This window comes from Hyperoodon ampullatus, assembly GCF_949752795.1.
Source record: "Hyperoodon ampullatus genome assembly, chromosome: 19".
Classification (NCBI taxonomy): Eukaryota; Metazoa; Chordata; class Mammalia; order Artiodactyla; family Ziphiidae; genus Hyperoodon; species Hyperoodon ampullatus.
The window spans coordinates 43,459,868-43,486,718 of NC_136932.1; the positions used below are offsets into that span (position 1 = coordinate 43,459,868).

At 59.0% G+C, this 26,851-nt stretch overlaps 1 protein-coding gene across 2 annotated transcripts; it reads left to right on the top strand.

Annotated features, from left to right (window-relative positions):
- Positions 1–1,204: 1,204 nt before the first annotated feature.
- Positions 1,205–24,985, top strand: MYO1C (myosin IC; the record flags this gene model as incomplete). Of its 2 annotated transcripts, none has more annotated exons than XM_079725455.1 (32): positions 1,205–1,279; positions 8,455–8,610; positions 8,726–8,841; positions 9,387–9,585; positions 9,667–9,747; positions 11,009–11,188; positions 11,269–11,367; positions 12,086–12,199; positions 12,285–12,356; positions 12,792–12,911; positions 13,024–13,106; positions 13,328–13,433; positions 13,546–13,626; positions 13,906–13,997; positions 15,694–15,788; positions 15,869–15,915; positions 16,032–16,112; positions 18,698–18,803; positions 18,909–19,026; positions 19,640–19,753; positions 19,829–19,905; positions 20,254–20,322; positions 20,410–20,494; positions 20,578–20,737; positions 21,397–21,480; positions 22,330–22,423; positions 22,518–22,573; positions 22,694–22,829; positions 22,911–22,981; positions 23,070–23,167; positions 23,246–23,345; positions 23,748–24,985. In XM_079725455.1, the coding sequence occupies 32 exons, from the start codon at positions 1,205–1,207 to the stop codon at positions 23,772–23,774; spliced, it is 3,192 nt and encodes a 1,063-aa protein (XP_079581581.1). In that variant the 3' UTR covers positions 23,775–24,985. The 2 variants fall into 2 exon arrangements, with proteins under 2 accessions (XP_079581581.1, XP_079581582.1); XM_079725456.1 differs by lacking the exon at positions 1,205–1,279 and adding an exon at positions 7,078–7,095.
- Positions 24,986–26,851: the final 1,866 nt, after the last annotated feature.

Consider the following 26,851-nt stretch of genomic DNA (forward strand, 5'->3'; position numbering starts at 1 on the left):
TGGCCCCAGTCAGGATATGGCCGCTCTGGGCCCAGCCCTGACCCGCTGGGTGGAAACAGGAAATATGTGAGACTTGGTGCGCGCTGGGTCTCTGTGCCTGGCTCCACGGCTGATAAGGGCCATTGTGTGGCTGCCGGGGATGATCCTGCCCTGGATAGATGTGCTTCCCAGAGGAAGGAAGGAAGGAAGCTTTGCTGGCCTTTCCTGGGCGGGGGAAGCTGAGGGGAGGGAAGGAAGGGTGCCCAGGGAAAGGTGCCTGCCCGAGGGGGCCGGCGGCGCAGGCCCACTGGACTCCACCCCTCCCCTGCCAGCATCTTCCTCTGGAAAGATCGCTTTCCCCATCCACTTCCCCCTTCGCACTTCCTATAAGGAATGGCCGGAGACCCGAGGGCTCAGTCCCAGGCCAGGAAAGTGTCAGCTGTGATTTAGCAACAATAAAGATAGAAAAACAGGAACATTTGGGGGTGGGGAGCACCTGAGGGTGCTGCGGAAAAGTAAGGGGCAAACAAGATTAAGGCTCCCCAACGCCAAGGCACCCAGGAACCAACCTCAAGCGTTTGAGGCTCCAGAGGAGGGTGGGACAGGGGCCTCCTCACAATGCCCTCCTGCCTCTCCAGCTAACCCCTCTGCCCAACATGGCCAGTCCCCAGCGGCCTGGCGCCTCAAACTCCAGGGGCTCACCTGCTGCTGTGGGAGGCGGACAAGCTGGGGGGGGGGGGACTGTGCCTATTCATGGATCCTCTTGGCTTAGGGAGGATGTACATTCTGAATTGGGGAGTGGTCACTGTGCTCTCCAGCTGATACCAGCGAGAGGGCAGTGGGAGAGGCCTGGCCATGGAGCTGCTGGGGAGAAAGGCCTCCTACCCTTTGACCTGGACCCCAGGGTCCCCCATGGGTGGCTGCATCAGCTCCTCTGGTTACCTGGGACAACAAGCATTTCCTCCGTCCCTCAGCCCCTCCTCTTCCTGCCCCAACCCTGCTGGGCCAAGAGGCCTCCCAATCAGACCTGGGCTGTTCCAGCTGTGTCCTGAGGCACTGGACCAGACACATCCCCCGGGGCTGGAGTTGAAGCTGAACCAAGCGGCCATCCCAGCGTGAGACTAGATTCCTGGTTCCGGGAGCAGCCAGAACCAGCGGGCGGGCAGGCAGACGGGCTTTTGCTCAGAGGCCCCAGTGCTCAGCACGCTGGCTATCCACAGACGGAATGGCCCTGCAAGTGGAGCTGATACCCACCGGGGAGATCATCCGTGTGGTTCATCCCCACAGGCCCTGCAAGCTTGTAAGCTGGGATGCTCTGGGCTGGGAGGAAGGGTGGCAGTGTCTCGCCAGGGCCCAGCAGCTTCCTCTCAGGCAAACCCCTTGGGAAAGAGGTGAGCAGTGGGGAAGCATTCTGATCCTTGGTGGGACAGGAACAGACTGGACAAGAAGGGGTAAATGGAAGGAACAGGGTAGGGTTTAAGCCCACCAGGAGCAGAGTGTTTCCAAGCGGGGATCTGGGTTTGAATTCCTTCTCCTCCAGCTCCCTGATCCTCAGTGGGCTGGCCTATGAACTGGGCTAACAACACCGAGGTGACAGGGCCGCTCTGAGATCTAAGGACCAGCGCATGCAAAGCTCCAGGTGCATATAGTACAGGCTCAGTTAATGCCGCTGCTTTCCCGTCTGGCCTGAAGAACAGACACTGGCCGGTTCAGAGCAGTAGCGTGGGTGGAGAAGGAGGGTGAATGGAGCGAGGCAGTCAGAAAAGGGGAAGAACTGACTTGGCCTGGCACGCAGGGCAGGGTCGGGTTTGCTCTGGTGATGCAAAGGCGCCCTAGGATGAGAAGGGAGAACCCCATAAGACACACGCCGCCCAGCAAGCACTACAGCGAGTGGGCCCGGTCGTCAGCCGGAGGAGGGTGCGTGTGTGCGTGTGTGTGAATGACTGTGACGCGCCTCGTCCCCGGGAGCTGGCTGCGGAGTGTGCTGCACCAAGCCCCCGCGGACACGGACGCGGGCCGGGGCCGGCACCGGGGAGGCCGGGGCGGGGCCGGAGGGTGCGCGCGCGCGCCGGGGCCTGGGCCCTGCCCGGGATGACGACAGGGAGCGGCCCGGCCCCGGGCGGGCCCTGGGCGGGGAGAGCGTGCCTGGGCCGCCGACTCCGGAGCCGGCCACGCCGACTAGCCTGGCCCCCGCCCGCGCACCCGAGAAGCCAAGCCGGTGGGTACGCGGAACTCCGGGAGGGCCGCAGCCGCGTGGCCCCGGGGTTGGGGGGGGCTCCGCTGGCGGGCGGGATGGAGGAGAGGGTAAGCGGCCGGGCGGCGAGCCAGGCCCGGAGCTACGGTTGCGGAGGCGGGGGTCGCCGTCCCAGGGATCGCTGGGGCCGAGGGTGGGCTCGGCCCGGCCCGTGCGGGGTCCCAGGACCCGGTGGCCCCGGGACTCGGCCTGTTGGAGATTTAGATTTCTTGCGGGTAACGTGAGGGCGGCGAGGAGCGACTGGGGTCGCGTGACCCAGGCGCCCTGCGCGCCCTCTGGGGCCCTCCGGCTGCCGGCTCTGCCTCCGGATTCCGGAGAAGCCGCCCGGGCCCCGCCCCTTCCCGTTCCCCGCCCCCCGGCCCAGCCGCGCCAGTGGCCCCTGCGTGTGAGTGCGGCGGCTGGGGGGCTCCGAGATGAATGAGAGAATGAATGGCTGGCCCACGGCCTATTCAACGCCCGGCACGCTCCGGCCTTCTACTCACACTCCCGGGCTCTGTGATTCATTCATTCACACAGGCGTCCACGAGGGGTTATTGAGCTCCCACTGTGTGCCGGCCTGGAGCGGGAGCAGTCTCCTGGGAGAGACTGATAAGGAAACCTTCGATCAGAGCGGAATGCGATAAGGAGGGGGCTGTGTGTTGCGGGGCGTCAGGAAGGGGTTCTGGAGGAAGTGATACCTGAGCCGAATCTTCAAGGATGACTAAGAGTCAGTCAGGTGGGGAGGGGTTTGGGTGCGAGGGCCAAGGAAGCTGCAGGTGCAAAGGCTTGAAGCTTAGAGCCACGCGGCTGGTGGCAAAGGCGGAAGCAGCTCCTCCTGGCTGTGTGTGGTGGTGAGGGAGACATGGGGAGAGAAGGAACTGGAGACGGCTGCCCCTGTAGCCACACAGGAGCTCAGGAGCAGTGGGGTAAACTGAGGATACAGGGGACTTCTGGAGTCCACATACAGGGGCCTGGCAAGAAGCAGTGAGTGTGCTTGGCATATGGACAGGTGCCCTATAAACCTTCACTCTATTAACATGAGATGTTAATTGATCGGATTTGCATTTGTAAATACCACAGGTGGCTGTGGGAAAATGGATTGGAGGGAGGAAGGCAGGGAGGCCAGTTTGGAGGCTGCTTGCTTGGTCCAGGAGCAGGGCAGTGATGCAGGAGCCAAGGGGAGGTTTTAGCAGGTAGTGACTCCTTGGTGTGAGGAGTGGAGCGAGGAGGGCGGGCTTTTTTTTTTTTTTTTTGCGCGGTACGTGGGCCTCTGACTATTGTGGCCTCTCCCGTTGCGGAGCACAGGCTCCGGACGCGCAGGCTCAGCGGCCATGGCTCACGGGCCCAGCCGCTCTGCAGCATGTGGGATCTTCCCGGACCGGGACACGAACCCATGTCCCCTGCATCGGCAGGCGAACTCTCAACCACTGTGCCACCAGGGAAGCCCGGGCGGGCCTTTTGATGCCAGGCGGTGATGACTAGCTGGAGGTGCCTGCCTCCTCTCATCTTACAGGATACTGAACAAGGAGGATAGGTTAGTGGGCAAGGCACTTTGTTTACTTCTGCTGGACCCCCAGGCAGAGGTGTCTGGCAGGCAAAAGGCCCATGGTTCTGGAGCCAGAGTATACAGCCCTTGACTGGGGCCCAGTGAGATATCAGGTAGAACCCCTAAGTCCCCACCTTTTCTTTCCATTCCCCCTCACAACACTTCCCTTCAGTCTGGAACAGTCCTTGGTGGGGCAGCCTGGGCCCAGACCTAAGATATGTTTGATAATAAAAAAGCTGAAGACCTGTTCTGTGCCCAGCATGCGCTGTGGGTGAGATAGGCTATGGTTCTTTCCACTGCCCCAACAGGCCATGAGGCTGCCTCAGTGGAAATCAGTTTCTAGCAGCAATCTGGGGGTCCTCAGAACACCCTCTCCAGACTCACATAGCCCCGAGCTGGGGGAACACCTGAGGCTGCCCACTGCCCTCCCCACTCCTCCAGAGGGCGGGCTTGGGGGCACCTGGCCCATACTAGGTAACTGGATGACCCAGGTCTGCTGGGCCTGTGCCACCTTTATGGGAAACACCTCCCCAGGTGGGAGGAGACTCAGAGGCATCCTTGGGAAATAAGTCCTGGGTCATTCAGGGGTCACAGCTGCACCCCAGCCTGCAGCCAGCCCTTAGGTCCAGGGCCATGCTGGGGGCACAGGTCATGGCCCACTCCCTAGCTGCTGTTCCTAAGGCCTACATGTCAATAGTCACACAACACCGCCAAGGGTGGGTACTGGGCACTGCGGTCACGGGTTCGCTAAGGAAGGTCACGGCCTGGCAGGTAGCATGTTAACCCTGACAGAGAAGCTGGGAAATCCTCCAGCCACTAGGCAGGCGTCTTTCCCTCAGGGTAGCCCTGCAGGAGTAGACAGTGGTAGACTTCCCGGTTCCAATCCTACCCCTCCTTTTACTAGTCCTGGGATCTTGAACACGTCATTCGCCTGCCCAGACTCAGTTTCCCCGTCTGTAGAATGGGGGTAATAATACAGACCTCATGGCTCGGCTGAGGGCATTGAAAGGAGTACAGTACCAGAAGACAGCGCTCCGAACGCAGGAAGCGCCCGGCGCTGCAGCCTTGGCCGCGGTGTCTCTCGCACGCTCTGTCCCCCGCCTCCCTACCCCCTCTCCCGGGCAGGCGCTTCCGTCCAGTGAGGCGAGGCGGCCAGTGGCGGTGGCCAGGGACTGTGGTCGGGGAGCAGGCCCTCTGGCCCGCCTGGCAGCGGAGACACCCCCTCCTTCCGCCGCCGGGCGGCGGCTGTAAGGGAGTCAGCGGGCATCCGGGGAATGCGGCGGCGGGGAGCGGGCGGGGGTGGCCGGCCGGACCCCTCCGCACGCGGATTCCCCTCATTCCTGCCGCTTGACGCGGCGGCGGCCGGAGCGGGCACTGCGGCCGCGAGGCCCCACCCCTCTGCCAGCTCCTCGCCTCGGGCCCGCGGGCGGCCGCCAGCCGAGCCAGCCTAGTCCTTGTACCGCCCCTGAGCCGTGCTCCTGGTGGGGACCGGCTGGACCCCCTTCCTCCAGTCTTCCAAGGCCCTCCCCACTCCGGGTGAGCGGGACGCTGAGTCCCCTCGCGGAGGGGGCCTCCTCCCGCCCTCAGCCCGAAGCTGGTGGCATTTAAGACCCCCACCCCCTCCGCTCCCACCCATCTCCCAGCTGCGCGCGGTGGCACCCAGTCCCCTCGCTCCCTCCAGAGGGCCCCATCTCCCAGCTGGCGCCCCCGCCGCGGGGTCCCCAGGGCCGCGGCTCCGGCCGGGCTGTTGTTCTCGAGGTAATGAGCCTTCCCCACGAGGCTATAGCCCGCACCTGCCGCAACCTCACTCCCTCCCCGGGGAGCCCAGGTCCGAGAGAGGGGCATGCTGAGGCTTTGGGTCCCAGCCCTGCCCTTTTGCCCCCTAGGTCAAGTCAGCATCCGGCGATTGCACCTCGGGTTCCTTATCTGTCAGGTGGGGCACAGGTAAAGTTCGAGAGCTCTTTGTTAACTGGCAGGCAGACACGCCTGAGGGGCTTTCCCCGCTATATAAGAAGTGTGACCTGTCTGGCCCAGGACCTGGTTCTTAGTAAGTCTGCTCGAAGCGTGTGTGCAAAGAGTGTCTGGCCGAGAGAGGGAAGTGGTGTTTACTGAAGGCCTGGGAGGTGCCTTGGCGGCTTATCTTAGCCTTCTCAACAGCCCTTTGAGACAGGTATTAGCCTCATTTTAAGGCTGAAAGAGAGGCTCCCAGAAATTAACTGACCTGCTGGCAGTCATACAGCTTGTGAGAAGAAGCCCAGCGTTTTGGAAGAAGCACTAGCCATCACACCCCCACCAGCGCTGGGACCTGAGCTAGAGTTTGCCCCCCAGGCTGCTGCCCACCGAGAGCCCAGCGAGGGCGGGGCTGCTGGGGGCCGGTTTGGGTAGAGGGAGGATGTCTTGGGCAGAAAGTATGGAGGGATCCAGAGGGACAAGAGAGGGAGACTCTCTCCAGAGGAAGGAGAGAGAAGAGCCCCTGGGCACGGGGGCCCTAGTCGGGATGTCCTCGATAGGGCAGAAAGGTATTTCCCCAAATGCTGGAAGTCGGACGTGGATTCCCCAGATGGAAAGCTGAGCCCTCCATGGAGGCCGGGCACGCACCGCGCTCGGCAAAGGTGCTCTGGCTGTCTTCGTCCCTGGGGTACGCGCTCTGTGCTGACGCGGGAAACTAAAGAGATTTTCTAGAGACTTAAAGACACGGGATCCACCCTCCAGAGAGTGTACGGGGGCGGACAGTGTCCCGCACGGAGGCTCCGCCCGCCTGGGCGCGCCGGCCGTATTTGGACATTTCGTTCTATTTTTAACTTTCCCGGGACTCGAGGTTGGAGTGGGGGGGGAGGGAAATCCTGCTTCCTCCGGGACCCACGGGCCTCTGCCTAGTGAGCCCCGCGCCTGGCCTAGTGCGTAGTATAGACACAAGCCCGGAAGTGAGTTCCGGGTCAGTGTAGACGCGGCGGCCGCGCGGGTTCCGGGCCCCACCCTGGAACCAACGAAGTCCCTCCTGGAAAACCTGACTCAGGCGGAGACCCTGCCCGGTGGGGAGCTCCGCCCCCGCCCCGCCCCCACCCCGCCCCCACCCTTGTACCCACCCACGCCGCGAGATCCCCCCTAGTTCCTGCCCCACCCCTACCAGCTGGGGAGGGACCCCCGAGTCCAAGCACCGAAGGAGGCGGGGGCTCCCGGGGAGTCCCGCGCCTCCGAGGCTCACGGAGGGGGCGGAACAGGGGGCGGGTCGGCCCCTCCCTCGTGACGCCGCCGCCGCCGCCGAGCCCCGAGGCGAGAGCACGGGCAGCGGAGCGGGGCGCCAGGCCGACCGGGCAGGATGCGCTACCGAGCGTCGGTGAGCGGGGCTGGCGAGCAGGGCGGGGGTCCCGGGCGTCCCTCCCGGCCTCGCGGCGCCGCCTCGGCCCCGCCAGGAAGCGGGCGCGGCCCAGGAATTTCGGGTGGAAAAACGTCCCGGAAAGTTGCAGGGGGAGGAGGCCGAGGCAGGGAGGGCTGTGAGGCTCTCGGACCCGGGCCGGGCGAATAGCTCCCGGGGAGGACTGAGAGCGCCGAGACCCGTCACCCAGAGGGCAAGGGGGCTGGAGCTCGGGCCAGATTTGGCAGCAGCTTCGGGGCAGTATTGGAGGGGGGAGGGGGCAGTGAGGGACAGGCCTAGGAGAGGCAGGCCCCTGGCCAGACCCTGAGGGGTTCCTGGGCCAGAGATCTGGGTGGTCTGCGGTTGGAGGAGGCCTAGTGGCCTCTTGGGGATCTACACCCCCTCCCACCACGGCGGCCACCTTGCTCTTCTCTGACCCTTGCAATTTCCTAGAGCCCTCAGACCCTTTTGAAGAGTGTGCTCTGGGGTGGGGGCCTTGTTGAACCTGTACTTCTCCCCACCCTCTGATGGGGTCCGGAGGGAGCTGGGTTTTCCGCGGTAAAATGCCCACTCCCTTGAGGCTTCTCGGGGCTCTCAGGGGAGGAGGGTGTCTGGGAACCTGGCAGCTGGAGGGGAGGGCGTGGTTCAGCTGTGGGAGGGAGGGCCCCCCTTCTGGGGTGGGTGTTGAGCCCAGCTGGGATGGGAGGTCCCCTGGGGGAATCCCTCTCCTGTGGCCTGGGGTGGCCTCTTGCTAGGTCCCTAGACACTCTCCCCCTGGCGACTTTGGGAGTGGGCGTGGGAGAGATGGCCCCACCCTGCCTGTAGAGCTCACTTTGAGCTATTTGTCCTACAAAGCACCTGTCACACGTGGCCCAGAGCTAAGGGACTTGAGGTCACCTGGTCTATCTCAACTCCTCCTTCTTGAGAAGGACACAGCCCAGAGAGAGGAGGGGTTTTGTCCAAGGTCAACAGAGCATTCTTTCTCTTATTCTCATGACCCCCCCTTTCTCTGCGCAAAACCAGCGTCTCCCTGGACTCAGTGGCCTTGCCCCCGTGTCCTCTGGGTGCTCTGTGCTCCAGTGTCCTGTGTTCAGGTCCCATGTGGTCTTTGTTCTGGGACCCGCGTCCTCAGTGTTCCATGCGCCAGCTTCCTGCCATCCAAGCCCACTGTACCCAGCCTGGTACACCCGTCTCCTGGGTGTTCCCTGTGTCGTGTGTCCAGGCCCCCTGTGTCCACGTGCCCCTGGTTGTCCTTTCAGTCCCGCAGGCTATGCTGGAGGGGAGAAGTGGCCTTCCCTTACCCTGCTGCCACTGACCCTCTCCCACGGCCCCTCCTTGCAGGCCCTGGGCAGTGACGGGGTGCGGGTGACCATGGAGAGTGCACTGACCGCCCGTGACCGGGTCGGGGTACAGGATTTCGTGCTGCTGGAGAACTTCACCAGCGAGGCAGCTTTCATCGAGAACCTGCGGCGACGCTTCCGGGAGAACCTCATCTACGTGAGGCCCGAGTGGGAAGATGCAGGGGGTGCTGGGGGCACAGATGCGGGCTGTGAGGGAAAGAGGCTCAGGGACCTCTGGGAGAAACTTCTGACCCTCCTCCCCTGACCCCCAGACCTACATTGGCCCTGTGCTGGTCTCTGTCAACCCCTACCGGGACCTACAGATCTACAGCCGGCAGCACATGGAGCGTTACCGGGGCGTCAGCTTCTATGAGGTGCCACCCCACCTGTGAGTGACCCCCCCCTCCTATGAGTGACCCCCTCATCTCCACCTGAGATGACTCCACCCGACCTCCCACTTGGAATGAATCACAATTCACATCTGTGAGGAATGCCCAGTGCCCACCCAAGGTGAATCTCTCTACTCCATCTGGGCAGGACCCCGCCAGCCTCCACCCCAACTCACACCCATGACTTATTCCCCCAGCTCTACCTGAACATAGCCCTCCAACCTCAGTGACCCTCTGACCCCCACCTCTGAGGGACCTCCCAGCCCTACCTATGAGTGACCTCAGCCTTCACCTGGATGACCTCCAATCCCCCCACCCATGAGTGATCCTCTCAATCCTCCGTCTGAATATGACTCGCATCCTCAGCTGGGAAGGATCTCCCTTGACCCACACCTTGGAGGGTTCCCCCATCCTCAAGGGTACACCCCCTTGTGAACCCCACCAGACATGGGAGCGCCCACCCGCAGTCCTACCTGTGGGACTCCCACCCCCTGCAGCCACTTGACCCCTGGCCCCCTAAGCTCCTGACGGGCCTCTGCCCTAGGTTCGCGGTGGCTGACACTGCGTACCGGGCACTGCGCACGGAGCGCCGGGACCAGGCAGTGATGATCTCTGGGGAAAGCGGGGCAGGCAAGACAGAGGCCACCAAGCGGCTGCTGCAGTTCTATGCTGAGACCTGCCCAGCCCCCGAGCGGGGCGGTGCCGTGCGTGACCGGCTGCTGCAGAGCAACCCCGTGCTGGAGGTGAGGGGACAGCAGCATCTGGGCGGCGTGAGGGGCAGAGAGAGACTGCCAGGCACGCCTCACACCCCTGTTCTCTCCTAGGCCTTCGGAAATGCCAAGACCCTCCGGAACGATAACTCCAGCAGGTTCGGGAAGTACATGGACGTGCAGTTTGACTTCAAGGTACCTGTGGGTGGGACAGGGCAGGGGGAGTGGGATTCCCATTCAGCAGGCGCCCACCGGCCAGGTCTTTGGCACCAGCAGATATTTATCAAGCACCTACTGTGTGCCAGGCGCTGTTCCAGGTGCTGGTGGTACCGCAGTAAAACAGAAATCCTGCCTCCAGGGAGATAGACAGTAAACAGAAAAATGTAATTTAGCTGACAAGTGTCACGGCAAAAAATAAAATGAGGCAAGGGGCGGGAGCAGTTGCTGTTTTAAATGAGGCAGATATAGTAGGCACTGAGAAGGTGGCATTTAGTAAAAGCTGATGGAGACAGAGGAATGAGCTGTGCAGATAGGAGAGTCCGGGCAGAGGGCACCACCAGTGCAGAGGCTGTGATGGGGAAAGTGCTTGATGTGTTCATGAACAGCAAGGAGGCCAGAGTGGCTGGAGAAGAGAGCAAGGGGCCAAGGAATAGAAGAGGGGCTAGATGCTGTGGGTCCTTTTGGGTCTTTGTAAGAACTTTTCTTAAAGCTCTGAGTGGAAGGGAGGCTAGAGAGTTGGGGTTTTTGTTTTTGTTTTGTTTTTGTTTTTTTTTGGCTATGCCCATGTGGCTTGTGGGATCTTAGTTCCCTGACCAGGGATCGAACCTGTGTCCCCTGCAGTGGAAGCACAGAGTCCTAACCACTGGACCGTCAGGGAGGTCCCGAAAGTTTGAAACAGAAGTGTGTTATGACCTCACTTTCCTCTTAAAATGATCACTCTGGCTGCTTTGTTGAGAATAGATGGTAGAGAGCCAGGCCGAGCAAGGAAACCAGTTAGGAAGCTGATGATTATTAAGTCTAGATGACAGATGATGGTGGCTGGGCCCAGTGTGGTGGCAGTGGTTGGATTCTGGAGGTTCTGAAGGTTAAGGCAGCAGGATTGGCTATCCGATTGGATGTGAGGTGTGGGAGACAAAGAGGCTTCCAGGACTGCAGACTGCTTGGCCTGAACACCTAGAAGGTTGACCAAGATGGGAAGAGGGAGCTAGTTTGAGGAGGGGAGATGAGGAGTTCAGTTTCAGGCCTGTTGAGACTGAGAAGCCTGTCAGACATCCAAGTGGAGCCGCCAGGTAGATAGGGCTGAGCGTCCTCATTTCTCAGAGGAGGAAACAGGTCAGAGGGGGCGACTTGCCTGAGCCATTGTCAGAGCTGGAATTCGGAGGGCAGGGGAGGAAGGGGAAGGTGGGCTCTGTCCCCAGTCCCCCTGAGCAGTCGCTACATCCTGCCCTGCCCACAGGGCGCCCCTGTGGGTGGCCACATCCTCAGTTACCTCCTGGAGAAGTCCCGGGTGGTGCACCAGAATCATGGGGAGAGGAACTTCCACATCTTCTACCAGCTGCTGGAGGGGGGCGAGGAGGAGACACTGCGCAGGCTGGGCCTGGAACGGAACCCCCAGAGCTACCTGTACCTGGTGAAGGTGAGTAGGGGCCAGGCAGGGCGGGTGCCACCCAGGGAGCCCAGTGCCACGGCTAGAACCCAACTCTGCCCATCCTCCAGGGCCAGTGCGCCAAAGTCTCCTCCATCAACGACAAGAATGATTGGAAGGTCGTCAGGAAGGCTCTGACGGTCATCGACTTCACCGAGGATGAGGTGGAGGTGAGGCCTCTGCTGGGACCCTCCCTTTTCTCCTGTCATACCCTGAAAATCTCTGTCTACCTTTACACCTTGTTTCTACTCTAGCCGCCTTTTCCTCTCAAATTTCCTTTACCACCTCTCCTGCCTCCTTTTTAAAATTTATTTATTTTATCTTTGGCTGCGTTGGGTCTTCATTGCTGCATGCAGGTACCATAGTCTCTGTTTATATGAAAATAAGAGGAGGCAGAAGCAGTTCCATTTCTGCCAGAGACAGTCTGTCTTTTGCTAATTTTTTGAAAGCAATGGGTTCTTTTTTTTTAATTATTATTATTTTTTTTTGGCTGCATTGGGTCTTTGTTGCTGCCCACAGGCTTTCTCTAGTTGCAGCGAGCGGGGGCCGCTCTTCGTTGCGGTGTGCAGGCTTCTCATTTCAGTGGCTTCTCTTGTTGTGGAGCACGGGCTCTAGGCGCGCAGGCTTCAGTAGTTGTGGCACATGGGCTCAGTAGTTGTGGCTCGCGGCTCTAGAGTGCAGGCTCAGTAGTTGTGCTGCGCGGGCTTAGTTGCTCCGCGGCATGTGGGATCTTCCTGAACCCGTGTCCCCTGCATTGGCAGGCGGATTCTTAACCACTGCGCCACCAGGGAAGCCCCTCTCCCGGCTCCTTCTGACCATCCACTGTGTGCCCCTGTGGGGCTCTCAGCCCCTCCTGTGACCCCCACCTACCCCTCCCTGTCCCCCCAGGACCTGCTGAGCATCGTGGCCAGTGTCCTGCATCTGGGCAACATCCACTTTGCTGCCGACGAAGAGAGCAACGCCCAGGTCACAACCGAGAACCAGCTCAAGTATCTGACCCGGGTGAGTGGGGCAAGCAGAGGGCGAGGGCAGGGCAGCTGGGGCGGGGGGAGTGCACCCTCACCAGGCCCACCCCTTCCCTTGGCAGCTCCTTGGTGTGGAAGGCTCAACGTTGCGGGAAGCCCTGACGCACAGGAAGATCATCGCCAAGGGCGAAGAGGTGAGGCCCAGCCTTTGCTTCAGGAGCTAGTGGGGGCGGGAGCAGGTATTGCACAGCAGCCCTCCTCCCATCATCCCCCTTCCTCTGATCTGCTCAGCGGGTCTTCTTAGCAATGCTGGAAGGACATAAGGCGGGTGGCTCAGGGAGGCTCAGGGAGCTGGCCAAGGTCACACAGCAAGAGGGTGAGGCTGGAAGGAAGGCTCACCTCCAGGAATGAGGCCTCTTTTTTTTTTTTTTTTTTTTTTCTTCCCAGGAATGAGGTCTCTTGTCTTATACCACCTTCCCTCTGGTGGGGCCACTGTATCCTCCCCTGGTGCCCCCCAACCCCAGACTCATTGGGGGCGGGGAGGGCAGAGTGGTCAGTTTCCTGAGTGCGAAGGGGCCCGGGGTGGGAAGGGGCTGCATTCATTTCCCCATCTCACTCTCCACCCCCAGCTCCTGAGCCCGCTAAACCTAGAGCAGGCTGCATACGCGCGAGACGCCCTCGCCAAGGCCGTGTACAGTCGCACCTTTACCTGGCTGGTCGCGAAGATCAACAGGTCGCTGGCCTCCAAGGTGAGGGCTTGGCCCCTGCTGCTCCCAAGGTGGCAGGGAGGGCAGACCAGGGGGGTCCGGGGCTGGGCGCTGGCGAACGTTGGGACCCACGCTCTCGGTCCACTGGCCCTAGGATGCTGAGAGCCCCAGCTGGCGGAGCACCACGGTCCTCGGGCTCCTGGACATTTATGGCTTCGAAGTGTTTCAGAACAACAGGTCAGCGCCCCACTGTCCCCTTCCTGTCTCTCCTCCCGTCTCCCCTGTCCTGGTGCCTCTCCTCTTCCCCGGCCTCTCACATTCCTGCCAGTGTCTTCCCAGCCACCTGGGTCCTGCTCTGTGTTTCTTCCCTTAGAGCTGTGGGGCCTCATCCCACCCCTCCCCCGCTCCTGGTCCCGTGTCCCCTGGAATTACTGAGGGCTCCTGTGTTTCCCTCATAGCTTTGAGCAGTTCTGCATCAATTACTGCAATGAGAAGCTGCAGCAGCTCTTCATTGAGCTCACCCTCAAGTCGGAGCAGGAGGAGTATGAGGCAGAGGGCATCGCGGTGAGTGCAAGCCTGCGGGCATCCCCACATGCCCTGGAAGCCCGGGCATTGGTCTCCCCAGGAGAGGTGCCAGGACCCCATGATGATGCCTTCCTCCCCTCTTGCCCCTCAGTGGGAGCCTGTCCAGTATTTCAACAACAAGATCATCTGTGACCTGGTGGAGGAGAAGTTCAAGGGCATCATCTCCATTTTGGTGAGCCGTCTGCTCCTCCAAGGGCCCGTGTTGGGGGCTGGGTGGGATGACATCACCCCTTTCCCCTTGTTCTCCGGGCCTGTCCGCAGAGAGCCAGAGTTGGAGCAGGGACAGGACAGGGCTGTCTGTGGAGGGTGAGGTGAGGTGCTGGCCAGGTCTGGGAGGCTCCCTGTGATGTGCCCCTTTCCCCTGTGTCTGCGCCTCCCATGGGGACCCCTGAGTCCCTGTGCTCTCCAGTCCCTCCCCCACACGTCCTTTGCCCTCTGCCACACCCCCCAGGATGAGGAGTGTCTGCGCCCCGGGGAGGCCACGGACCTGACCTTCCTGGAGAAGCTGGAGGACACCATCAAGCACCATCCACACTTCCTGACGTGAGTGGGCTTGTGGGGCTCCCCTGGGGCAGAGCCTGTGGAAGCCTGCAGTCCCCCCTAATCACTGAACACCAGTCACAAGGGGGTGACCAGAGGAGGCACTAAGTGAAGGACAGGCACACAGAGCCGCGGCTCGTACTGCGTCCACAGAGTCACAGGCAAGGAGCACAGCTTCCTCCTTATCCTTTTGAGAATGAAACTTCCTAAGATGTTCCTAGCTTCCTTATTTGGAAATTCCTTTATATTTAAGGAATCCCCTAAAGCGGGGTGAGGGGAGAAAAGAAACAAGCCTCTCCGTTCCAGCTCTGCCCTGTGTATTTTGAGTACATCACCTCCTCTAATCTGAAGCAACCCCTAGAGGAGGTTTTACTGAGGTTCAGAGAGGTGAAGCCGTCCCTGGTGGCGCAGTGGTTGAGAGTCCCCCTGCCGATGCAGGGGACACGGGTTCGTGCCCCGGTCCGGGAAGATCCCACATGCCGCGGAGCGGCTGGGCCCGTGAGCCATGGCCGCTGAGCCTGCGCGTCCGGAGCCTGTGCTCCACAACGGGAGAGGCCACAACAGTGAGAGGCCCGCGTACCGCAAAAAAAAAAAAAAAAAACAACAAAAAAGTTGAAGCCGTTTGCCCGAGGTTAGCTCACATCTAGTTAAGTCCAGAGCTGGGACTCAGCCCCAGGGCTGCAGATTAGTTCCCCGACTAGGAATCAAAGCCGGGCCCCAGCAGTGAAAGTGCCAAGTCCTAACCACTGGACCGCCAGGGAAGTCCTGAGCAATTTTTGCTTAAGAGAATGTTTAAAAACCCTTCTCTGGAGCGAGCAAGCAAAGGAACCTGTTGTTTGTTCTCACTCCCCGCACCTGCTGTAGCAGGGGCCCCAATAAAGCCTTGCCTGAAGAAAAAAAAAAAGAAAAAGAAAACCTTTTTCTGGCTGTAAAAATAATGTCCCTCATCAGAGAAAAGTTGGAATGTGTGCAAAAGCCACTTGTAATCCTGTCACCTAGAGGTCACCACTGTTAATAATTCGAGACATTTTCTTCCTGCCTTTTTCTATACATTTTTTTTTTCATAGTTGAGAACTTATTGTGTGTAAGGCTCAGGATGATGTTATATCCTGAGTATCTTCCTGTATCATCAAACAGAAAAATTTCCTCAAAACAATTCCTCCAGTGGCTCTAAAGCAGATACTCCACTGCTCTCACCCAGCCTCTGGGGGCCCCGTCCAGCCTCCAGGTTTCTGCTGGGAAAACAGGGCTGCCACGAATATCTATCTCTGTGCCTTAAATCTCTGCCTGGTCTCTCTGGGTAGTTGCTTGGAATTGTTCTTAAAAGTAGAAAACGGGCTAAAGGGTATAAACATGCTTAAGACATAAGTAGTCTCTTGGGGCAGATTCCAGTCTTAAAATGTAGTGGGCAGCACTCAGCCCTCTGAGCAGAGCCACGTAACAGCCAAAAGCAACGGCAAGTAACCCTCCACCCAGCATGCCCTGGCAGTGCGGAGGCCAAGGTCCCCGTCCTGGTGCTGTGTGACCCAGGACAAAGCCATCTACCTCTCTGAGCCTCTGTGGCAGCCTCTGTTCAGGGAGGTGGCCCCACCCTGCCAGCTTTTTACTGGATGCCTGGTTCCTCTCTTGAAGTCTCTTCAGCAGGCAGGGGGATGGCTCAGGCCAGCAGTCTGCAGCTTCCTCTCCCTGTCACCCCCAGGCACAAGCTGGCTGACCAGCGGACCAGGAAATCTCTGGGCCGCGGGGAGTTCCGCCTGCTGCACTATGCTGGGGAGGTGACCTACAACGTAACCGGTGAGGACCCTGGGGCTGGGTCCCCACAGTGGGCGGGGAGAGGGGCTCTCCCTCCCCTCACCTCTGCTCTCTCCTTCCAGGGTTTCTGGATAAAAACAATGACCTTCTTTTCCGGAACCTGAAGGAGGTGAGGAGGACCGGGGGGGAGGGGTCGCGGTCTGGGCTCTGTACGACCTCTGCCCCAGGAATCTTGACAGGCCTTACCCTGTGCTCCCACCATGACACCCTGCTCTGCCCTCACAGACCATGTGCAGCTCGGAAAATCCCATCATGAGCCAGTGCTTCGACCGGAGCGAGCTCAGTGACAAGAAGCGGCCAGAGACGGTGTGAAGGCGGTGGGACCCGAGGGGGTGTGTGTGTGCACGGGAGCGGGACCAGTGCCTGCATGAGCTGCGAGTTAGCAGTGGGTGTGTGAGTTCGTGTGTTCACTGGTGCCTGGCTGTGCGTCGGTGTGTGTCTGGGAGGCTGCCCGTGGGTGCATCTGTGCTTGCTTCCATGTGTACCTGTGTGTGCACTGTCTCTAAGTGTGGACGCGTATGTGTACACCTGTGTCTGTGTGGGTGCTTGCGTGCATTCACCCCCCACAGCAGACATTTGTAGTGGACATTGCTGGGCACTTTGGATACAAAAATGAATAGGTGCTTTCCTAGAAATGTGCACAGGGTGCTATGGAAACTTAGGGAGCAGCAAATTGCCTGAGGGAGTCGAAGAGGGGAGGTGGTCAGGGAGGGCTTCCTGGAGGAGGAAGCATCTGAGATAACTTGGGAATGAGTAGGTGCTTATCAGATAGACAGAGGGCCCCACACAGGTATACAGTCCAAAAAAAAAACCAGGAGGTGGACAGGAAAGTGACATTTCGAGGAGAGAGACGGGGAAAGGCAGATATGGCCAGTGGTGCCAGATGCAGGGAGAGCTCCAGTGAGCTGTGGTCAGAGGCGTGGCTGCTGGGCTTGGCAGGAGGAGTGCCAGGGCAGTCCCAAGAAGAGCAAGGTCATGGAGAGGTAGAAGCCACAGTGCTGCAGGCCAAGACATGCAGGCAGGGAGGCCATGGAGGCAGCATGTTGTCCAGAGTCTGACTCTCTGGGACCCTGCCCTCTGCTCCCCACCCCCGCCCCTTCCCTGAGCATTCTCCTCCATGGCCTCATATCCCCCTCCTTGACCCTCATGAGAACACACCCACTCCGTCCAGGCCTCTCCAGCAAGCCATAGATTCCACTGATCTCCAAGTGGCCTGCAGGCACTCCAGACCCCAGTAGTCTATAAAGGGCCCTTGACTATCCAGTGTCCCAGGCCTGCTCCTTCTGTTTCCCTAACTCAGGGCAGGGACCACCCTCCACCCAGTCCTGAAGGACAGAAACCTGGGCATCATCCCTGATTCTTCAGCCTCCACCATTGCCCTCATCCTAACAACCGTTGGATCCTGCCCGTTTCTGCTGCCTGAATACCCTTGCCTCTCGGCCTCTCTGTAACCCTTACTCCAGTTTGGTCCTCTGAGCCAGCCACAGCCTCCTCTGTGGTCTCCTGGCTTCCCATCTGTCCTTACCAACCATCCTCCACTTGTCTGCTGTAGAGCTATTCCAAAAGGCAGATCTTTTCCTGTCATTCCCTCCCTCCAAATTCCTCTTTGGCTCCCTATTTCCCTCAGGATAGAATTTAATCTCCCTAATGTGGCTCTCAAGTCCTACTGTGATACTGCCTCTCTAACACTATCTTTTTCACTCCCTCTCTGGATCCTTGCACTGCTTGTAGTTCCCTGGGCACACCAAGCCTTTGGTCACTCGGTTGCTCTGCCTGAATGCCGTCCCCTCCTGCCTGCCTTCTGGCTGTCTCCTACTTCTCCTTTAATTCTCAGCTGAAGGGTTATTTTCAGAAGACCCTTCCTGATGCCCCCTACCCCACAGACTGAAATAGTTGCCCCTTCTTGATGCTTCCAGAACCCCCAGGCATACGCCCCTGGCATTAATGGGACCGCAATGGATAGCACATCTTTGCTGAGGCATCCGCTTCTCCCACAGGCCTGAAGTCCTTGAAGGTCCTGCAGTGCAGTGTACGGGGATGAGGGTTGAACGCATCGGAGTAGGACACATCGTTTAGGAACGCGGCCCTGAAATTCTAAAAAGAGAAAGAGTGGCTGCCAAAGGAAGGCGTAGGATTGAGGTTGCCAGGAGACCTGAACAGGATTTTTAAGACGGGAATGAGGTTCTTCAACTGAGGTCTTTAGCTCGGCCAGAGGGATGCAGGTGATGTAGTCTGGCCCCTTCCTCTGTTGTGAGGGAGGGGTGATGGGAGAAGGGGATCTGGAGATTTTGTTGACCTTCATGGGTTTATAGTCTCTGTCTCTAAACAGAGTATGGAAATAGTAGAGCTTTCATTTTGCTTTCGTTTTTGTTTTGTTTTCTCCCCACTAAATAGAAATGAGGGTTCTTAGCCTGTTTCTGGCAATCTGTTAATTTATTAGGATAGTTGTCTTTCATTTGCTTTCCAATAGGCACAGTAAATTTAGTTGAAGAGCACATCTATATGCTACAACTTGATGACATCTTTTTTTCTGGCTTTTTTGCATTTTTTCTTTTACCAAGTTTCAGTTCCTGCATGTAGAATTAAATAAGAAACAAAACTTGTAAAGTTGTAACATTTCACATGGAAATGCTGCCCAGTCTTCACGAGCTTCAGAATTCTGACCTTTGCCGATGCTGGGATAAAGTGTTGTAATTAAAAAAAAAAAAAAAAAAAAAAAAAAAAAAGTAAGGGCCCACGCAGGGCAGGGGTAGTTGTGGGAACTGGTTCTGTTTTGCCCCAGGGAGGGGTCTCTGGGGGTGTTCAGGGCTCTGCCACAGGGGGCGGAATCTGCAGGGGTTAGCGGCCTCAGCCCAGCTCCAACCAACCTTCCGTTCATCTTGGCTGACCAGGTGGCCACCCAGTTCAAGATGAGCCTCCTGCAGCTGGTGGAGATCCTGAAGTCTAAGGAGCCTGCCTACGTCCGCTGCATCAAGCCCAATGACGCCAAGCAGCCCGGTAAGCCCTCTGCCCCCTGGACCAGTGCAGGCTGTGCCTCCCCTGCAGAGGCAACGGCCATCTGGCGGCAAAAGCCCTCTGACCACCCGGTTATCCCTCCCCCAGGCCGCTTTGACGAGGTGCTGATCCGGCACCAGGTGAAGTACCTGGGGCTGATGGAGAACCTGCGCGTGCGCAGAGCCGGCTTTGCCTATCGCCGCAAATACGAGGCTTTCCTGCAGAGGTGGGGGCGGGGCCTGGCTCAGCGCCAGGGGAAAAGGGTGGGAGGGTCGTCGGCGCCTCCTAGATCCCGGGAGGGAGGACAGCTGAGCGAGTCTCAGCTCAGGGACGGGGCTCTGAGCTGCTGTGGGATCCACACCAGAGGCCCCTCCATGCTGCAGGCCTAATGTGAAGCTTGGTAGGGCAAAGATCAGCCCTCCCCACCCCCCCAGGCCTTGCCCTCACAGAGCAGCTGCTTAGCGGTCCATGAAGCGTGCATCCACATGCCTATCTATCACCAGCGGAGATAGTAAAAGCCTGTGAAAAGGACAGAGTTTCCAATCAGCTCAGAAAGGATAGAGCAGCTTTGGGGTTATCCTGAGTTAGGGACCTGGGGAGTCAATCAGGTGTGAATTCTGTCTCTACCACTTTCTAGCCCCATGACTTGCAGCAGATGAGAAACGTCAGTTTCCTCATCTTTAAAGTGGGGATAGTAACAGAGCGACCTCTCAGGCTTTCTGTGAGCTGTGAGTCGGTGGGAGCACCCAGCAGATGCCTGGGAAAGCTGGTTTGGGCCCCCAGAGAAGGGTGCTGGCAGGGGTGGGGGCTGAGTGCATTTCTGCCCCTCCTGTCCCCAGGTACAAGTCACTGTGCCCAGAGACATGGCCCATATGGGCAGGACGGCCCCAGGATGGGGTGGCTGTGTTGGTCAGACACCTCGGCTACAAGCCGGAAGAGTACAAGATGGGCAGGTGAGTGGCTCCCACGCCTGGTGTTTGGGGGACACGGGGGTGGCAACCAGGGGCTGATCAGTGCTGCCTTTACAGGACCAAGATCTTCATCCGCTTCCCCAAGACCCTGTTTGCCACAGAGGATGCCTTGGAGGTCCGGCGGCAGAGCCTGGGTGAGAGAGGGACCCCACCCTTCCTATCCCAGTGGAGTGCATTCTGGGGAGCAGGAAAGAAATCACTGCATTTGGGCTCCTTCTCCAGGAAGTCCGCCACGCCCACATTCAGCTGCCCTCCTCGTCACCAGCCCCAGCACCCCCCCTCCTGCCCTTGGCTACACACTCAGCACGTTCTCACTTCTCACGTTGCTTTGCTCGCTCCCTTGCTCTTTCATTTACTCTCCCTTCACTTAATGCTCATTCAGCCACTCCCCTCACTCGTGCCGCTCAGTGAGCTCTGACAGTGCCCGGCCCCCAGCTGGGTCCCTTGCGTTCTGGCCAAGTGACTTTCTTTCCCAACTACAGCCACGAAGATCCAGGCCACCTGGAGGGGCTTTCACTGGCGGCAGAAATTCCTCCGGGTGAAGCGATCAGGTTTGGGGGCCCAGGGGTCTTCAGGAGGGCAGGGGCTAGGGTAAGGGTGGGGAGGAGATAGAGGTCAGCCGTCTGTGTTCTCCGCAGCCATCTGCATCCAGTCGTGGTGGCGAGGGACCCTGGGCCGGAGGAAGGCAGCCAAGAGGAAGTGGGCAGCACAGACCATCCGGCGGTGAGCACTGGACACCATGGGGGCGGGGTGCAGAGTGTGTGTGTGCGGGGGTCCGTTACCAGGCTTCTCACCCCCACCCACAGGCTCATCCGCGGCTTCATTCTGCGCCACGCACCCCGTTGCCCCGAGAATGCCTTCTTCCTGGATCACGTGCGCACCTCTTTTTTGCTCAACCTGCGGCGGCAGCTGCCCCGGAATATCCTGGACACTTCCTGGCCCACGCCGCCACCTGCCCTGCGTGAGGTCTGTGGGCCCTCCCTGCTGACTTGGGAACCACCAGCACGCTCAGCGGAGAGACCTAATAACCGTGTGACCAGAGAAGCCATCAGGGAAGGGAAGGGAACGGGAGCTGGGCTGCAGAGAATGAGTTCTTTTTTCATATATATATATAAATTTATTCATTTTATTTATTTATTTTTGGCTGCGTTGGGTCCTCGTTGCTGTGCGTGGGCTTTCTCTAGTTGCAGCGAGTGGGGGTTATTCTTCGTTGCGGTGCATGGGCTTCTCATTGTGGTGGCTTCTCTTGCTGCAGACCGTGGGCTCTAGCCGCGCGGGCTTCAGTAGTTGTGGCATGCGGGCTCAGTAGTTGTGGCTCACGGGCTCTAGAGCGCAGGCTCAGTAGTTGTGGCGCACGGGCTTAGTTGCTTCACGGCATGTGGGATCTTCCCGGACCAGGGCTCGAACCTGCGTCCCCTGCATTGGCAGGCGTATTCTTAACCGCTGCGCCACCTGGGAAGTCCCAAGAATGAGTTCTTTGCAAAGAAACAACTCAGGAATGGAAGAGAGGCCCAGGTTGAGGTGGTGTCACTTAGGCCAAGGCCTGATGGTAGGCACATGCCTGTTGTCTTCAGAGGGAAGGGAGCCAGGCTGCCTGGGTGCCCTGACCTCGCTCGCGCCCACAGGCCTCGGAACTGCTGCGGGAGCTGTGCCGGAAGAACATGGTGTGGAAGTACTGCCGGAGCATCAGCCCTGAGTGGAAGCAGCAGGTATGGGGCTGGGAGGCAGACATTGGGGGACTAGCCAGGGGGCCACTTGAAGAGTGCTGGCCTGGAGGACCTTCACCCCAATTTACCACGTGCCCTCAAATGGATCCCAGCCCGTTTGGCCTCATGTATGAAGCCGAGGCTGGAGTAGATTTTGCACTGCAAATAGGGTTTATCTTCTAGACCAGCTCCACTGGCCTGGTAGAGGCTGCCCAGAGCCCTGTGTTGAAAAGGCTGCAACTTGAGTCTGATAGAATAGTTCCAGAGAGACATTGGTGGCTGACGTGCCTGCATTTGCCAACTCAGTATAGGATGATGCTCAAGGACCCAGGCAGCAGAGTTAACCTGCAGTAGTGGTTTTTTTTAAAAAAAAATTTATTTTTTTATTCTTTTGGCCGCACCATGTGGCACGCAGGATCTTAGTTCCCCAACCAAGGATCGAACCTGTGCCCCCTGCAGTGGAAGCACAGGGTCTTAACCACTGCACTGCCAGGGAAATCCCAACCTGTAGTAGTTTTTTGAGTATTAGCAACCAGCCAGATCCCAGGCCAGAGCTTTATCTCAGGGGCTCCAAGGCCTGCTATGATGGGGAATTATCCCCAAAGTGGGGCCTAAACCCTGACAGTACTGTCTGTCATGACCCTTCTGAGGAGCCCTGTGCCTTGGTCAGTGGGGATGGGGGTAAGGGAGAGAAGGGGCTAAAGGGGAGTGTTGGTGGCAGGGCTTAGCCTCTGGTGCTGGGGCCAGAGAGAGGGTGAGGGAGACTGTCTTCAGTTCCTGAGGCTGGGCCTGTCCCTGCTGTGATGGTCGCCATCCCTCTGACAGCCCCCCTCCCTGCCCTTGTCTCCTCAGCTGCAGCAGAAAGCCGTGGCTAGTGAGATCTTCAAGGGCAAGAAGGACAATTACCCCCAGAGTGTCCCCAGGCTCTTCATCAGCACACGGCTTGGTGAGCCCCTGACTTTGCAGTGCGTAAGCCCTCCATCACCATCCTAGTCCCCTCTCTTCTCCTCTCACCTCCCCCTCCCCCATCTGGGTTGCAGGTGCAGATGAGATCAGCCCCAAAGTGCTGCAGGCCCTGGGCTCTGAGCCCATCCAGGTGAGACCCTGCCTGCTGGCCACCCTCAATCCCAAATAGTTCTGCTGCCCGAGGACTGGGTGGGGGAGTCAGGGCCTGGGCAGAGGGTGAAGAGGCCCCTCAGCCACCCTCCGTCCCCAGTACGCAGTGCCCGTCGTGAAATATGACCGCAAGGGCTACAAGCCCCGCTCCCGGCAGCTGCTGCTGACGCCCAACGCCGTGGTCATCGTGGAGGATGCCAAAGTCAAGCAGAGGATCGAGTACGCCAATCTGACCGGTGAGCCGGAGTCCAGGGCTGGGTGGGGGTGGGGGGCCCTGCTCTGACCCTTGATCCCTGACCTCTGCCCTTCCCCCTCAGGAATCTCCGTCAGCAGCCTGAGCGACAGCCTCTTTGTGCTCCACGTGCAGCGTGAGGACAATAAGCAGAAGGTGCCCCTCGGGGGACTGGGAGGCAGGGAGGGGGTGGCTTCTCTAGCTCTGGGCAGGGCCTGACCCCTGACCCCATCTGGGCCCCCAGGGGGACGTGGTGCTGCAGAGTGACCATGTGATTGAGACACTGACCAAGACGGCCCTCAGTGCCGACCGTGTGGACAACATCAACATCAACCAGGGCAGGTGAGGCGGGGAGGGGCGGGGAGGGGGCCGTGCGTGCATGGGGGGGTGGGCAGGCCTCACGCACCACCTTCCCTCCAGCATCTCGTTCGCAGGGGGTCCCGGCAGGGATGGCATCATCGACTTCACGACCGGCTCGGAGCTACTCATCACCAAGGCCAAGAATGGGCACCTGGCTGTGGTGAGTGGGGCCTGGCAGCAACACCCTGCCTCCCGCTGAGGGCCCTGGGGCCAGGGCAGAGCCTCTGGTGGCCAAGCCTTCCAACCTCAGCAGTGCCGGGCAGAGCCTGGGCACCTCGCCGTGGGTCCTTTAAGCTCCCACAGTGCAGAGGGTCATAAAGATGGCAGCACGGCAGGGGGGGTGGTGATCAAGGGGGTGAGGGTGTGCTGGGGGGGAGGGGAGGCCCGCTCTGGCCAGGGCAGTGGCTCCCGTGGGAATAGGGTTGGGGTCTCCAGCGCCAAGGCCTCTAGACCACTCCCGCAGCTTGCCCCGGCGCGCTGTGACGTACCTAAGCCATGAAGACAAGTGCTCGAAGCACCTCTGCTTCCCGCTCACCACCTGGGCCCCTCCCCCGTCCCACAGGTGGCCCCGCGGCTGAACTCTCGGTGATGAAGGCGCCCACTGGACCCCCTCCCGCCTCCCAGTGCTTTGCTCACCCCCTTCTCCCCTTCCCAGTCACCAAAGACTCGAGCTTCCAGACAGGGACCCAGGGACACCTTGAAGCCCACCAACAAACTCCTGCCTGCCGCTCGCCCCTCTCTCGAGGGAGCAGCAGGGACCAGGGAGCCGCCCCAGGAGTGGGCCAGGCCGGGCCACAGCAATAGGAAAGCCGGGGCCAGAGGCAGCCACGCCAGCCCCACTGCCGATGCCAACTATTTGAGAGAAGGGAACTTTTGCCGAGGTTTTCTCGGAGATTTTTTGATGCTTTATAGGAAACTATTTTTTAACAAAGCCATCTTCCCATCCCCAAGACACACTGGATGTGTTTTCCCTGACTCCAGCAGGGCAGGGAATGGAGCTGAGAGGGTGGGCGGTCTGGGCCTTGGTGCCCTCTTCCCTGCCCAGGCCACCCTCTCCTCCTCATTTCCTTGGCACCTTGTCTGTCTGCCTGCCCACCTGTAGCCCACTCCAACATCCCCCTGGGGGCTGAGACCACCTTTGCCTGCCCCCTCCTTCCTGCCTTAAAACTGCCCTAATATCATCCCAGCCTGAGGGCATCCTGGAGTAGGGACAGGACCCCTAGGGCATAGAGTTTGGACGACTCCGAGAGGTCACCTAGTCTAGTCTCCTGGTGTGACGAGCAAGAGACAGAGGCCCAGAGAGGGGAAGGGACTTGCCCAAGGTCCTCCAGCAGGTTGGGGCAAAACCAGACTGCAGCCCTGTCCTCAGCACACCTCACTGCCTCTCCCAGGGACGGGGGCCCCGTGAAACAGGCTCATGCCTTAAGGGTGCCTGTGGCTTCCTGACCAGCAACCACCTTTGGGGGCCACCAGGTGGGAGGAGCACTCCTGCCTGAGTCCATGCCTTAGGATAACAAACACCCTGCCCATAGACTTTGGCCCCAATTCAAGGACCTAGGGCCTTTACTGGCCCCTGACCCCCCCTCCCTATCCTGGGAGCCCGGGGAAGGGGCCAGCCTTGGGAGGAGCTGCAGGGGCATCACCTCTTTCTGCTGCTTCTCCCCCTCCCCCCCCACCCCCCCAGAGGGTCTGGGGGACTGCCCAGCTGCCTCTGCCCTCCTGGAGGGGGGGGGTCTCAGCCCACTGCTGACACTTCTGCAATCCAGAGCAACACTAAATAAAGCAATACGTGTTTGCCAACTCTGGGCTCCTTGTGAATGTTAGAAAAGGGAGGACTTCCCTGCTGGCGCAGTGGTTAAGAATCCGCCTGGCAGTGCAGGGGACACGGGTTCGATCCCTGGTCTGCGAAGACACCACATGCCGCGGAGCAACTAAGCCCACGAGCCACAGCTACTGAGCCCTCGTGCCTAGAGCCCGTGCTCCGCAACAAGAGAAGCCACTGCAATGAGAAGCCCGCGCACCGCAACGAAGAGTAGCCACTGCTCTCTGCAACTAGAGAAAGCCCGCATGCAGCAAACAAAGACCCAACGCGGCCAAAAATTTAAAAACCAGTTTAAGAAAAGAAAGGGAGAGGACCCCTAGAAGGCAACCAGGGGTATTGTATTATAATTTTTGCCTTATGCCCAGAAGGAAGGAGGCTGGGCTCCCTCCCTGGGGGAAAGAGTAGGAGTGACCAGTAGCTGCAACATGGCCTCCCTCTTTCATTGACTGTCCATGGAAAGGCCACTCAGCCTGGCCCAGGGCTGTGGCGGAGGGCGGATCGTCACACAGTCCCTGCCGTGTGGTCCTCAGCCTGGCAGGCAGGCCTAGTGAATGGAAACAGCCCAGTGTGGTAAGTACAGGCATCGAGGGCACAGTGACAAGAGATTGACTCAGGTGGGGGCGAGGGTTGCTGACGCTTCAGAGAAGATAACATTTGAAGTGGGTCTCAAAGGGTAATCTCCGAACTCCACTGCAAGTGACAAACCCAATTCAAACTGGCTTAAACAAAAGGACATTTATTAGCATTAGCAGCTTAACAGTTCCAGGGTAGGGCTCCTGCCAGGCCCTCACTATCAGGAATGTGTCTGGAACCATCTCTTGGCTCAGCCTTCCTGGGTGGTGGCTTCATTCTCAGGCAGGTTCTCCACTCATGTGGTGGCAGCAGCAGCCACGGCTTGCATTCGGTAATTCAGCATCGGAAGCAGAAAAAGAAAGTGCCTCTTTCCCAGTGATTCTAAAGTCTCAGCTGATTCCCAGTGGAGCAGCTTTAATGAGGTGCTCTTCCCTGAGCCGGTCCGTGTAGTGAGGGAGAAGAGCTCGTTCTGATATGTGCCTGCCGGGCCTGGGTCATATGCCTGCGCCCCCCAGGCAGAAGCATGGACCACCCCCTGACTGCGAGGACCAAGACTGGGAACAGATGATTTGCCCCCAAATCAGAGTGCTGCTGCCTGCAGAAGAAATCTGCAACCACAGAGCTCCTCGGCAGGCTAAGAGCTTTCCCAAAAGAGAAGGGCCCTTTAGGTAGAAGAAATGGCAGGTGCAAGGCTTAAAGGCAAGGGAAGGTTTAGTTTGGAGTCAGGCTACCTGCCGAGGGGTTTAGATTCATCACCTAGGACAGAAGTTCCCAAAGAACAGATGCCACGTCATGTATGACTTATCTTGGGTTTGGCACGATCCTGTGAACACACCTAGATCTGGACACCTCCCTGCGAATTAAGTTAAAGAAAAATGAAAGCACCACAATCACTTGTTCACTCTGTCAGTAGTAACTGCGGTTCCGAGAAGCTGACACCAAGAAGCCGACAGATAAGATAAGCACTGTGATAGGTGCAATTACCGGCTTTACAACTGTAACAACACGCCTTCGTCTACCAAGTTGGAGCACATGTGAGAGTGACATCCCAGACATAGCCCAGATGCAGCTGAGGACATGTCCTTTTGAGACGTAACCAAGAATGCTTTGCACCCCTTGCTCACCTCCTATGGGAAGTGCAGTGCCCTCCAGGGGATACCTGACAATTACAGGAAGCTAACTTTGAACAAGTGCCTCCACTGGACTCTCCTTTCATTCATTTCATCATTCGACCAATATTCACTTAATGCCTGTATGCCAGGCTCTCTGCC